The sequence below is a fragment of the Pseudorasbora parva genome, chromosome 10, assembly GCF_024679245.1.
Source record: "Pseudorasbora parva isolate DD20220531a chromosome 10, ASM2467924v1, whole genome shotgun sequence".
NCBI classification, from domain to species: domain Eukaryota; kingdom Metazoa; phylum Chordata; class Actinopteri; order Cypriniformes; family Gobionidae; genus Pseudorasbora; species Pseudorasbora parva.
In genome coordinates, this window is record NC_090181.1 from 38,559,929 (window position 1) to 38,573,319 (window position 13,391).

Here is a 13,391-nt window from a genome sequence, read left to right on the forward strand (position 1 = left end):
TGTGCATATCGCAATGCATATCGCAATGGCACGCAATATCTGAATGATTTTAATAGGCTACTTCAACATTGTGAATATACACACACACTTATGTCAAAACGACTCTCTTGATGAGTATTCATGTAAACTCAGTCGGTTATGCTTTAAGGGAATGATATTAGTTGATGAAAGAACGTGAATGCGTGTCAATAGGATCCGTGCATTAGCTCTTAAAGTGACAGACGGCTAATACAGTAAACCTGCCACTGTCTGTCAAACAACAGAAGAACAAGAGAAAAATCACTCCGTGCTCTCGGCTGAATAACCTTTGTGGCTTTATTAAGTGTATATGTAATTCATGTGAAGACTATTGTTTTTAGTTCTTATTTTTAATAACCAAGATAAATAAAAAATAATCATCCAACCCTATATCAGGAGTCTTTGTTTATCTGGATGTTCTTGATGTTCAGTTTTAAGTTGATATATATTATCAAGTCAAGCAAAGAGTTTTTGGTATTTAAATATTGGCATTTATTTTTTTGTTGTTGTAGCGATGCTTTCTTTACCTAGAAAGAATGTGAAACACATAAATCGTATCATTTATTATGGGTGTGCTTTTTTGAGCTTAAAACTCAATGGACCTCATAACTGCCATTTATAAAGCTTGGAAGTGTCATGATATGTATTAATATAACTCCAATTGTGTTCATCAGAAAGAAGAATGTCAAATACACCTTGGGTGGCTTATGAGTAAGTAAATCATAACTTTCATTTTAAAGTGAACTACTCCTTTAAGCCATTATTCATGGGTAATCTACAGCTCTCAAATCTCATTCAAGCTCACATTCAATTAAATACAAATAATGTCAAACCAAACTGACAACAGTTTCAATATGGAGAATGAGAATGAGATTTCAGAGCTATGACAAAGCGAAGACAATCTTGTCACATGGCTTTAAAAGACTCAAAATACAGCACAAATCACACGGACTAGCTTTAATCATTTCAGGGTTTGACAGTACACATCCCAAATTGCTTCAAAGAGCATCCAGGAGATTTTTCAAAATTTCTCATTTCGTCTTCCACAAGAATAACAACAGCATTTGGGTTTGGAACGACATGAAGGTGAATAAATAAAGGCAGAATTGTCATTTTTCAGCAACCTTTTCCTTTAATCAGAGCCAATATAAATCTTAATTCTGTCCACGAAGGACATGAAACTAAATGTTCCAAAGTGTCACCAAAGCAAACGCAGGACCCTTTTCTTCAATAAACACATCGCGGCATAAAATTTCCTTCTGTTTTCGCCCCCTCTGTTGGATGAAAGATAAAGCTTTTTCTTTGACTTGTGAAGGCAGATGGTCGCCATACTGGGCAAAATGAATTCAGATGTGGCAAATGAATCAAGATTACTTCAACATGCAAAAAGGCTTTGAAAGAACAGAAAAGGGAGCCATTCTATTTATTGCATTTTCCTCTGTGTAATTAAATAGTCAGAACTTTTATGTAGCTTCCACGTCTTCTTTTTTTTTTCTACAGACGCCCTAGTTAATTTGCTCATTTAGTCGTGGGCATTAGATGCGCCGTTCAATTTGTGTTTTGGTGGATTTTGCCAAGAGCAGTAGTCCTACAGCGTGTAAAAACAAAAATATGGATGACTCTTGGTGACATAAAATGATTTGAGGAAGGGCACTTTTACTACTGCGGCTCTAAGAAAGCCCACAAATATCAGCATTCAAAGACCTCCAACATATTTATTTCTTCTTTATCCAAGACATCCAAATCCAACCTTCCGCCACATGCTGTTTCAATATATATTCAACTATATTTTTCATTAATTACAATTACCCCAACTCAGCTGTCTCATAAATTTACAGACGATCATCATAACTGGGGGAAAAATCAGAACCATATTTGGCGCACGCAGTCACCGAAGAAGGAAATGTAACTTAATAGTGCGTCTTTCTCGAGGCCCTAATGAAGTGGCAAATGCTATTCAGAGCCATTGGATGTTTTATTTCCCTCCTACATCCTCGCTGCGCCGCCACACACAGCTCCCAGCAGTGCCTGCCTGCGTCTGCAAGAGCTGCAATCATGCAAAATCCATTTCTCTCACACCAAAACGTGTAGATTAAAGGCTCTTGGACATGTACTTGGACAGGAAGGAGGAGGAGAAATGGCTTGCACGTTCAAATCTCCATCATCTGTGTGTGTGCAAGTTTCCACCGAGTCAGACTTCATGTCGAGTGCTGACATCACTCTTCCTCCAGTCTTTCAAACAGCCAAGGTTTTACAAACAATACACATGGGGGAAAGTCAGGCTAGACACAAGTGGGGATGTGATTTTTTCCAGAATAAAACACAGAATTGACTGTGAAGGAAGAAGAGTATGAAACCTCAACTAGGCTCACAACTGGAGTCTAGAATCAGCACTGAGTTTTTTCCATCTAATTATGATTTTGCATAAATAATGTGAATATTTAATTAACATTCCGACAAGGAATGGAAAGGAAGCTCATTATGGCTCAGTATATTCTTTCTAACTTTCTTTGTGACTTAAACATGCTGAAATAACTTGACATGTCTGATGTGCTGTAAACTTATTTATTATAACCATAACGGTAACTAGAACGACTGTCACTGGATTTCATAGAATCCAAACAGTTAAAACTATTTTAAATAAAACGCTTGTCAACATTATAAAGGCATAGTGAAGCTTGTGAAAGTGTTTTGGACACACTTTATGATCATAAACAGTGGACTGTAGTGACAAACAGAACATTGCGAGTCTCGTTTCGATATAAGTTAAGTTTCAGGATAAAATAAATAACTGTATTTTAGCCTTACACGTTAAAGTAACTAAATATGTTTACCTTATGTATGTTAAGATATGTTCAATCCATCCACATGTGCTCTTTCAAACTGCAAGGCACTTGACTCTGATGTAAACATACTGGTCAGCGCGTGTCTATTTGACGTCACGCGGTCTGCCAGGGATTGTGGGTAATGTAGTTTTCAACGGTTCTCTAACGCAGTGGTAACGCGAACACTGCTGTAGGTCAGCATTTTACCATCGTCGCATAATAAAAGACGGATTTAAGTGTTTTTCTTTTTAAACTTTTAAGAGTTTTTTTTAGATGTATTCGGTTAAAAGCAATATTAATTAAAAAAATAGGCTTACACAATAATAAAATACAAAAAAATGAACTATGTTCATGGGCCTACATTTCAACAAACAATTATTAGAAAATAATTAAATGTATTATTTTAAATGTTATTATTTGACATTGTAGCCTATAGTTTGTATAGTTTATAGATTATTATAATTAGGCTATTATTTTTAATGAGTACAAATACACTTTTTCAATATTATTGTCATGGCATTTGTGCTGATATTGTATCATATTTAGCCCGGGTTCGTTATCTGTCTTTAGAAATAGGAAATGAGTCACTTCTCTTCTTTGCTTGTTTGCTTTCTGTCTGGTTTTAATGAGATCTGTTTACAGTATGTCTCTTTATGAGACCTTTATGTCTCTCAGTGTGAATGAACAGTAAAAGAACACGTGCTGTTGCCATAGTAAAGTTGAATATTTCACTGTTAGTTTCACGGGTCTTTTATACCCTTGCATTTTATACATTTTCCGTGTCTTTACATTTCGAGATAAATCACAACTGTCCTTCTGTTTATTTATAGGAGCAGGGTCTAGTATTTGGTAGGTACAGAATGAGAAAGAGCTCTAAAAAACTGATATCAAACCACTGGATTGCACATTTATTTTGATGCCATGAAATGGTGCTTGGAGACATGACGTGCTCAAGACTCATCAGCATAATAATCCTCCTGCTTCTGCATATATATAAACCACAAAAAACCTGAGCTCACCCAAGTCCCTGCCTCCTAAGACAAACCACACAACGAGACAAAAACACTGCGGCTTTGCAGCGCCTTCATCTTACAAACCACAACCTTTGGAATCACCTTTTTAACCCTTCACAAAGACCGTGCATGGACCAAGAAAGGTCTTGAGGACTTTTGCAAAGCCGTAACTTTCTTTTCTACTACTTATATGGTGGCGCGTTTTAAGCAGCGCGGTAAAGTGAACTCTCGGATCGAGCGCTGTGCGTGCGTAATGCGTCCGGATTTTGAACTTACAGCAACGTTCAACCTTGGAGAAGCAAATCGGCTCGTAAATTATGTCTGCGTTTTCTTTGAGTGTAACCAGGAGCTCGTGTGCGTTTATTTCAACGCGATTCACCTGTAGGAGCGCGTAAAGCTCGCGCGTAAAGCCTGAGGGGAACGGACCGTACCCAACTTTTTCGGTTTCTGGAAGGCGCGTTCCTCCGCCTAACGGACTTTCTATAGATCCCCTGTATTTTGTGATCAAAAAGACTGACTTTAGTGCTGATTTGAAGTGTCCTTACCTTTGCTGACATTGTTGTGATGCGCATTCCGGTAGATCCGAGCACCAGCCGCAGGTTCAGTCCGCCGTCCAGCAGCCTTCAGCCGGTGGCGGGGAAGATGAGCGATGTGCAGCAGGAGCCGAACGCGGCGGTGCCGAGACTCCGACAGCACGACAACCGCACCATGGTGGAAATCATCGCGGACCACCCCGCCGAGCTCGTGCGGACGGACAGCCCCAACTTTCTGTGCTCAGTGCTGCCGTCTCACTGGAGGTGCAACAAAACTCTCCCGGTGGCGTTTAAGGTCAGAAAGACTTACGGATTTATAGCCTACCGAGTGATTTACAAACGTTAGTATTTTAGTACATTAAAATACAAATATATGATTTTTTCCCTTTTTTCATTTCTAACTATTTTTATGCACATTAACTCGAAACGTGTTTAGCATTTTTGACATGACCATGTTAATGCTTATAGCTTAATAGATCAGATCTTTTACATTCATAAATTAATATATGTATTATTATTATTATTTTAAACCAGGCAATTATTTAGATTTATATATTAGCCTATACAAATTGGCCAAGATCCAGACAACTCTAAATACATACATTCATAACACAAATGAAAACTCACTTAAATATGATTACGAAAGAAAGACGCAGTCATTCATGACAGTTACAATAAAATAATTTTATTGAAGTTTATTTGAATGTATATCTTGACGTTGCACATATATATGTAAAGTTAGACATATAGACTGTAATCAACTTTTATAGCTTTTAGTTAAATGTACGAACTAAAAATCTGTGCAGCTTTGTAGGTTATTTCCTATATGATACAGTTCATTAATGACTGATTTATGTTTAACCAGTGTTTCTTTTCCACATCAACACATCATGTGATTTAATGTTAATGATAATATGTTGTATTTTTTTAAGTATTGTACACGTTTATTTATGGAGTTACTGATTAAAATGAGAAATCCTGCAGTGCTGGAGAGAAGTGAAATATGAGAGATTTAAAGCTATTCATAGATACAAACACATGCATGTTTAATCACGCGGCCTAAATTACACTCAACTATTAATACTTTCACCAAAAATAGAGTATTTCATATAAACAGACTGCATTTAATCTGTAACACAGGGTGATTTCAGAGTGATTTTGTTCTGTAAACATAGACTCTTGTTCATTTATATGAGCTTGTACAACTGAGCCAGAGCTCCAGCTCACATTGAACAATTTTTTCAGTTTGTTATTTTAAAAAAAAGGGAGGGGGGGGGGGGTGTCAAAAATAGTAATTTCGTCTATAAATTTTAAAAAAATTAAATGATATTTATATTATATTTTATTATATTTATTTTTTTATCTATTTACTAATTGCCTTCAATTAACTATATATATATATATATATATATATATATATATATATATATATATATATATATATATATATATATATATATATATATATATATATATATTCTGTGGGTTAAATACATTTTGCTTTAGATATTATGCACATTGTGTATTGCTGAATCAATAGTAACGTTCAAGTATTTGTGTAACTCAGTTATACTGTGGACATACTGACGTCAACAGATGTTTTCCAACCAGTTTAGGTGGAATTTTTTACTTGAAAGGTCACATTAAAGGACAATCTATCTTTTGTTTAATGATATATTTGCAGGTTTGAACTGATTTATTGTGTTATTAACCCTCATATAAGTTTCATATAATGTCATCTGGATCCCACGCAGGCCTGTTTTCATCAGGCTTGAGACAGTGTGTGAATCAACAGTCGTGTAAACAGTGAATATCAGGGTAAATGACAGCTTTTCTGTCCAGGTTGTGGCTCTGGGAGATGTTCCTGACGGGACCGTGGTGACAGTTATGGCAGGAAATGACGAGAACTACTCGGCAGAACTGCGAAACGCCTCAGCTGTCATGAAGAATCAGGTGGCGCGTTTCAACGACCTGAGATTTGTTGGCAGGAGTGGCAGAGGTTGGTACTTCCACTTTAATTTTATTTATTCTTCACTGGCCGCTTCGTTTGCTTTGGCTAAATCATAAAAAGGGGTAAAATCACGTAAGACATTTCGTTTACAATAAATGACATGTTGGAAATATAACTTTGGCATGCGGTGCACAATTCAAACTGAATGAAAGTCAACTTTTACTGCAAATACACAGATAAAATGGAGTTGTTTATATTTAAGAGAGTATAGCTGGCATCTGTGTAACTTGTAAAAATGTAAATATCATGCAAATTACACATAGCATATTTTACATAAACACAATATAGGATATTGTCTGAGATTACTCACTTTAAAACACTGAAAAGAAAAAACTGCAGAACTGGAGCCGAATCACAGAAAGGCCTCAGCATTATTATTTTCCAAAAGCGTCCAACATTTTGAGTGCTTCCATGTTGAGAATAAAGAAAAAGGGTGTGTTTTAAAAACATAACTGTCATTTAAGTATTCCCGAAGCTTAAAACATAAAAAAAACTTGCATATAACTGTTGCAAATAAAAATGGCATTTCCATCTAATATGTTTCTGTTATATCCACACTACCCCCCCCCCCCCACCCCACACACACACACACTCACACACCCCAAAAAAATCTTTAGCACATGAATGCGGGCTCAAAGTGCTCACAGACTGCTTATGTGTGGATGAATGCTGCTTTTGATATGCTTGCAATTATTGTCAAAGACAAAATCCTGCTCTTGTGATCCTGTCGGAAGAAGCCATTGAGAACGCAGGCCTTTGAAGAGAACGGGACAGGCAGCGAGATCATAGGAGCGCCCGTCTGCTGCTGGAGGCTGCGTATACTCGGTCTAGACTTGCCCTACTAATCCACACGGGCACTTAAAGTGAAGCACGTACGTGTGCAGCAGGGAATCCCTCGCATGGCGCCCACAAACTACAGACTGAAACTGGATGAAAACAACTCCAGGTGTTTGGGGAAGTGCCGGTCGACTTATGGGGTTTTTCAATGGCTGATGCCAAAATATAGAGAGCAGGGCCGATGACTGATATATATTATTGGACTGATTTTGTCTGATATTTGGTTACGTTGAGATTAATCAGTATGAGTGGTTGTTCTGCCAGTGTCAATTCAAAAATACAATATTTTTGAGTAAATATAGTCAAACAGTGTTCATTTTGATTCAACAATTATTTATACGTCATATTTGCTCTCACCACACACACACACACACACACACACACACACACACACACACACACACACACACACACACACACACACACACACACACACACACACACACATACACACACACACACACACACACACAACACATGCACAACATATACACACACGTACAAACAACATACACACATACACATACGTTTAGTCCATATCGCTAAGAATTTTTCTTAAAACAAAAAAAGTTGTCTCTTCTGCTCATTAAGACTGCATTTATTTGATCAAAAATACTTTTAAAAAAAAATAATATTGTGGAAAATTATTATAATTTTAATTCACTATTTCTATGTGAATATATTTTAAAGCATAATTTATTCCTGTGATGCAAAGCTGAATTTTCAGCATTACTCTAGACTTCAGTGTCACATGATCCTTCAAAAATTATTCTAATATGATGATTTGCTGCTCTAAATAATATATATATATATATATATATATATATATATATATATATATATATATATATAGGCTTATATATCCACATAAAAAATTTAACTAGCACAACTTAAGGTCTATTTGATGATAGATCAAAAGTAGTAGTAATTTCAGTCTTAAACTTTACAAAACACATACACAAAATATGTTTGAAAGTGCAGGAAAAACATTTGAATATTATCCACCACTGCAAGGCTGTTGGTAGATTGTGGAAGTGACACAAATGGGATGGATAAAGTGTCTGTTAATCGGCAGAGTGGACATAAACATCAAGGACAATAATCCATTAAGTGGACTGTCTGAGGATTTTTTAGGTCTGTGGTGGTTAAAACAGTGGTATATGTGTGTGTATGTGTGTGTTTAAGATACGTGATCGATCCACAATCAGTCCAAGTGAACACGGACGTGCAAACAGTAGTTCCTGAGCAGTCGGCTGGTCTCAGCGCATTCCTGCCCCATCGAATGTCCTCACACACCCCCTAACACGCTATCGGTGCGCATCCATGCTATCTCCTCACAGCTGTCACAGTGAACAGGGCTTGGCCCGCATGGAGACCCACACCTTCGCAGGCTTAAGTTTCTTCTATCTATGACACGGGATCTGGAAGAGGAAGTTAGGGAGGAGATAGCACAGCATAAGGAAATTAAATATGGAAAACGATACGATGCACGGTGTGGAAGATTAAAATAAGATCGACCGCAATCAAACAAATGACATCAGAAAAACAGCGCTCCTTGAATTACTGTAAGCAACGCCATTTCCTGAGGCGAGACAAGATGTGTTTAACGTTTCATTTATGCAGAAACACATTTCTGTTTGCAGAAGTGCTGTGCACGTATTTGTGAATGGATTTGGATATGCTGGGTTGGTTAGGTCAGGGCGGGATGTTTGTTGTTGATCAGGAGTTTATATATTTCACATGTCTCTTTCTGTTTAGGAAATCATTTGGAACAGAAAAACCCTGCTGAATAAGCCAGCGTTTAGGATATTTTTAGTAGCTGGACACCAACCGTTGGATGGATGGCAGATGCCAGGGTTGGCGGAGCGGTTAGACGTGGGGCAGGGCTGTGGTGTGTGTTTGGTATCAACTTGCTGGGAAGGGCCCGGGTGGGTCCAAGAACGTGCTTTTGGGGGCTTATGGATGGATTCCTGTGGCAGAAAAGAAAGAGTAATTACATAAGCAAGGCTTATTGCGTAACGTACAGAAATGTTGGTCAATCAAAAATCTGACGGTCCTAAAAAATGCATGCATATGGGAAATGCATGACTGTTTTTTAATGTTGTTTTACTCTTTCTAATAAAGAGTATATTTTTTTAACAAAACTTACTGCATAATGTGTTAGAATGACAGCAAATCAAACATTTTGCAATTCTAGGAAATGCATGCATGAGTGTTTATTTTATGAAATATACTGTTTAATGAGTTATATGTTCACTTAAAGGAGTAGTTCCCTTTGAAAGGAAAATTCTCCCATGATTTACTCACCCTAAAGCCATCTTTGGTGTAGATGCCTTTTTTCTTTCTGATGAACAAAACAGGAATTATATTAAAAAATATCCTGATGCTTCCAAGCTTTATAATGGCAGTGACGGTTTGAAGCTCAGAAAAATACATCCATCGATCATAAACATACTCCACACAGCTCCGGGAGGTTAATAAAGGCCTTCTGAAGTGAATCGATGGGGTTTTGTAAGCAAAATATCCATTTTAAAACTGTATAAAGTAAAATAAATAAAGCCTCCAGCTCGACGTATTACTAGAACTTTTGAACTTTTCGAGAGGCGTCACTTTTTGCGTGAGTTGAATACAGAAGGCGGTCTGGGCAAAGCTAAATATTTTACTTACAAAACCCTATCGATTCACTTCAGAAGGCCTTTATTAACCCCCAGAGCCATGTGGAGTATGTTTATGTGGATGGGTGTGCTTTGTTTATAGGGTTACTTCAGCGATTAGTAAATTATGAAATTATGAAGAAGCCATATAGAAATTATGGCTTTGTATCAGTAGAAACCCTGGAGTATATTCAAATGATTGTGCTTTCCCCCCTCATATGCCCCTGAGACTTATGCATTTTATTTCTGGACAAATTCCTCCTATGATGCAAATTGACGATATATGCATCATAGGAGGAATGTTTGGCCAAAGACTAAAGACTACAGCCAGCAGAGGGAGCCATTTCTGCATGTTTTGAACTCGCGCATGGGGGATGGAGATTACACTCACAGCTCAGCTCACAGCTGCAGTCATTCATTTAAACGGAGCTATGGTGAGGAATGTAAGTCTTTTAACTTCTCAAATTAATTTCTATGAAAGTTAAGCTTGCAAAGGCATGAACTGAAACGCACCAGACTGAACTCACGTTGTGAATGTATGCCACGAGTGTAGTCGCGATCACCTCAGCTTTCATCACAAGAGCTCATCAGCTCATTTATCTGACTCCCGCAGTTAGTGCTCAGTGCTGTGATACTCGCGCGGTGACTCACTCATTATATTGAACAGACATGTTCAGTTTTTAATTGTAGTGTCTTCTCCAACTCAGTTACAGTAATCAAGTTGGTGGCTTTGGGAATGGCCTCACAGGGCAGTGAAGCATTCTGGGAATTGTAGTCTTTCATCCCCATGAGACAAAAATACATTTTCTGTCTTTTCTCAGTCTAGAAGGCACTAAATTCAAAAATAATTTCACATTTCTACTACATTGATGACTCAGTTTAAATACAAATTCATCTCCCCAGCGCTGAAGTACCCCTTTAAGCTTCAAACTCAATGGATCTCATTACTGCCATTATAAAGCTTGGAAGTGTCAGGATATTTATTATTTTCATTTTATGAAAAAAAACTGTGCCTCACCTCTATAATGCTTGCATGTTGTGAATGGTTGTCAGGGAGTTACTATGCAGTTGCTAAGGTGTTCTGAGTTGTTACTAGATGGTTGCTTATTGGTCATACTCAAGCTTGTTATACTGCTTGTTTACTTTTGTAAATAAAAGTAAGGATAATTGGAGTAGGATTGCAAAAAATACTATCATCTTTCTACTTCAAAATGTACTGTTAAATTCATTTACTCAGGCTCAATTTAAGATTGAACATTGGTCTGGGGAGTCTTCTCTCTATTTTCTACTTCACAAGAGGCGGGATCAACAAGCATTATTCAAATGACTCTGTCTGTACGCAATTGGATAGTCCTTCAACCAATCAGACCACAAAAGGCGTGATCAACGGGCAACGACCCATCGCTTCTCTGTCTGTCATCATTTTAAAGCCGCCAATAGCGTGCCAGGAGGATAAGCCAGTCTGTGATTGGTTCCCGCAAAAGTGTAACAGAAGCAGTAAAAATGAATGTACGGGTTTCCAGACCGAGTTGCCGGGTGGAATCAAATCGCCGGCAGATCAGGCTGGGTACCCAGTTTACAATTTACTAGCAATTTCGGAGTGAAAATTGGGTATCCCTTCATTTCGATGGTCCACTTCAGACATTCTACTAGCTATAAGTAACTTTTCAACTGCAGTACATGTGAACTACCTCTCATTAGAGTATTAGACTATCTACCTATAATATCACTTTATTTAGATGTTCCCCACCACAGTCTAGTGACTATAAGTCACTTTGCAACTAAATGTCAACTTATTCTACTAACCTGAACCCTAACACCTCTACTAACAGTCTACTAATCATAGTTGGCATTCAGTTGCAAAGTTACTTATAGTTAGCCTAGAAATCTAGACGCACCCTAGCGGCAGCAAATCTAATCTGCCCGTGAGTGTCGTCTAGCAACTCTCAATACACTTCTGAGCTGTAAACGCCAAACTCTTGTCGGGCCAATCACATTGTGTATAGAGTCGGTGGGCGGGACCATAATGACGACAGCCGAGTTGCCTTTGCGTGCTTCTAGTAAACACAGAAACTGGCGAATGGCGGCGGTCTTTCGAATCAGCTTTGACCGCGACTCTGGAAGACTTGGAGTTAAGCTTTTCTCTGAGAAAAGAACAAAGAACGGCAATGAAGTCATTCTTAAGAAGGGGAGATGTGTTCAGAGTTTTGCCGACCGGGTACGGCGAATGTTTAATCTATCAACGGGCTCTGTTTCACCTTCGTTGCTCTGGTTGGTTGTAGCGCTATCCTATCGCGTGCAGAGGGAGTTTGAAAGACAACCGTTTATCCCGCCCCTCGGATTGAGCCCTGTCAATGGCTTTTCAGGCTAATTTATAGTTAGTAAAATGTCTGAAGTGGATTATCAAAATAAAGTGTTACCAAAATTACAAAGTTTTAAAAAGTAAATCCACAACAATTTGTTTAAATTTATGAGTTATAATAAAGCTTCATACTCAATATAATGCTAAGCATAAAACTTAAAAGAATGGGCTTGGTGACCTTAGATTATTTGTTTGAAAACTCTTCCCATTCCAAGAGTTAGTCAATTAACCCTAGATTTAAAGACATGCTGAATGATGCACGAGCGACAGTAAGAAGGCAAAGCCAAGTGTAGCTGCCTGTCGTATTGTGTCAGTGCTTTTCCACCCACTTCCTGTCTTACTTGCAGATTGCAGCTTGGAGAATGTGTCATGCTTGACTTCACAGCATGCTTCACACATTACACATTACTGCTGAGTCTGCTTCATTAGAAGTATCTCAGTATTTCCTGTGCGCTACTGATAGAAAGCTCCGTCTCTTTAGCATGTTTTCGCTGAGCAATACCTTGCGTTACAGAAAGAGCTCACACATTTATGAACATTTAATCTGAAAAAAAAGAAGAAAAAAAGAAGTAACTCAGTAAAAATGAGTCTGTAAGATGAAAGATCAGTGACCACAGCAGGACTCCACCTTGACACTCAACCCCAAACATGTTCACACATAAAAGAATAACAACTATTAACAGCACTGCGGCGGAAGTTTATTCTTGGCTGCATTTTAAAAAGAAAAACAAAAATACCACTGCGTGAGAACATGCTAGCAAATGTTAACAGAGTTCTGTTTTATTTTGCAACAGTAGAAGTCAAAAAGTTAAAATTCTACACTCTAAAAAATGCTGGGTTAAAATCAACCCAAGTTAGGTTGGAAATGGACAAACTCAGAAATTAGGTTGTTTGAATGGGTCCATTCACTGGGTTCAAACAACACAATTTATGGGTTTGTCCATTTTCAACCCAACTTGGGTTGTTTTTAACCCAGCATTTTTAGTGTAGTCATTCTCATTTTTCAAAAATCATAAAGTCAGATTAACCAATAACAGAGTTTACTGTAAACTAGATTTCTTTGCAGTAAATTATATATTTTAGCATACAAGTTAATACATATTAATAAAAATATGCAATTGATAATAGTAATACATAT

At 37.7% G+C, this 13,391-nt stretch overlaps 2 protein-coding genes across 6 annotated transcripts in view; one reads left to right on the forward strand and one right to left on the reverse strand.

Annotated features, from left to right (window-relative positions):
• Positions 1-4,541, reverse strand: part of supt3h (SPT3 homolog, SAGA and STAGA complex component) — a 180,297-nt gene extending 175,756 nt beyond the window's left edge. For 2 of the 4 annotated variants that reach the window (XM_067456036.1, XM_067456035.1), the window contains exon 1: positions 4,402-4,541. In XM_067456036.1, coding sequence (XP_067312137.1) covers positions 4,402-4,428 — 27 coding nt within the window. In that variant the 5' untranslated portion in view covers positions 4,429-4,541. Of the gene's footprint in view, positions 1-2,852; positions 2,965-4,401 lie in introns of those variants that run through there. The other 2 variants (XM_067456039.1, XM_067456038.1) reach the window with 2 other exon arrangements.
• Positions 4,421-13,391, forward strand: part of runx2a (RUNX family transcription factor 2a) — a 55,325-nt gene continuing 46,354 nt past the window's right edge. For both annotated transcript variants that reach the window (XM_067456033.1, XM_067456034.1), the window contains exons 1-2: positions 4,421-4,684; positions 6,232-6,388. In XM_067456033.1, the coding sequence (XP_067312134.1) occupies positions 4,421-4,684; positions 6,232-6,388 (421 nt within the window). The remainder of the gene's footprint in view (positions 4,685-6,231; positions 6,389-13,391) is intronic.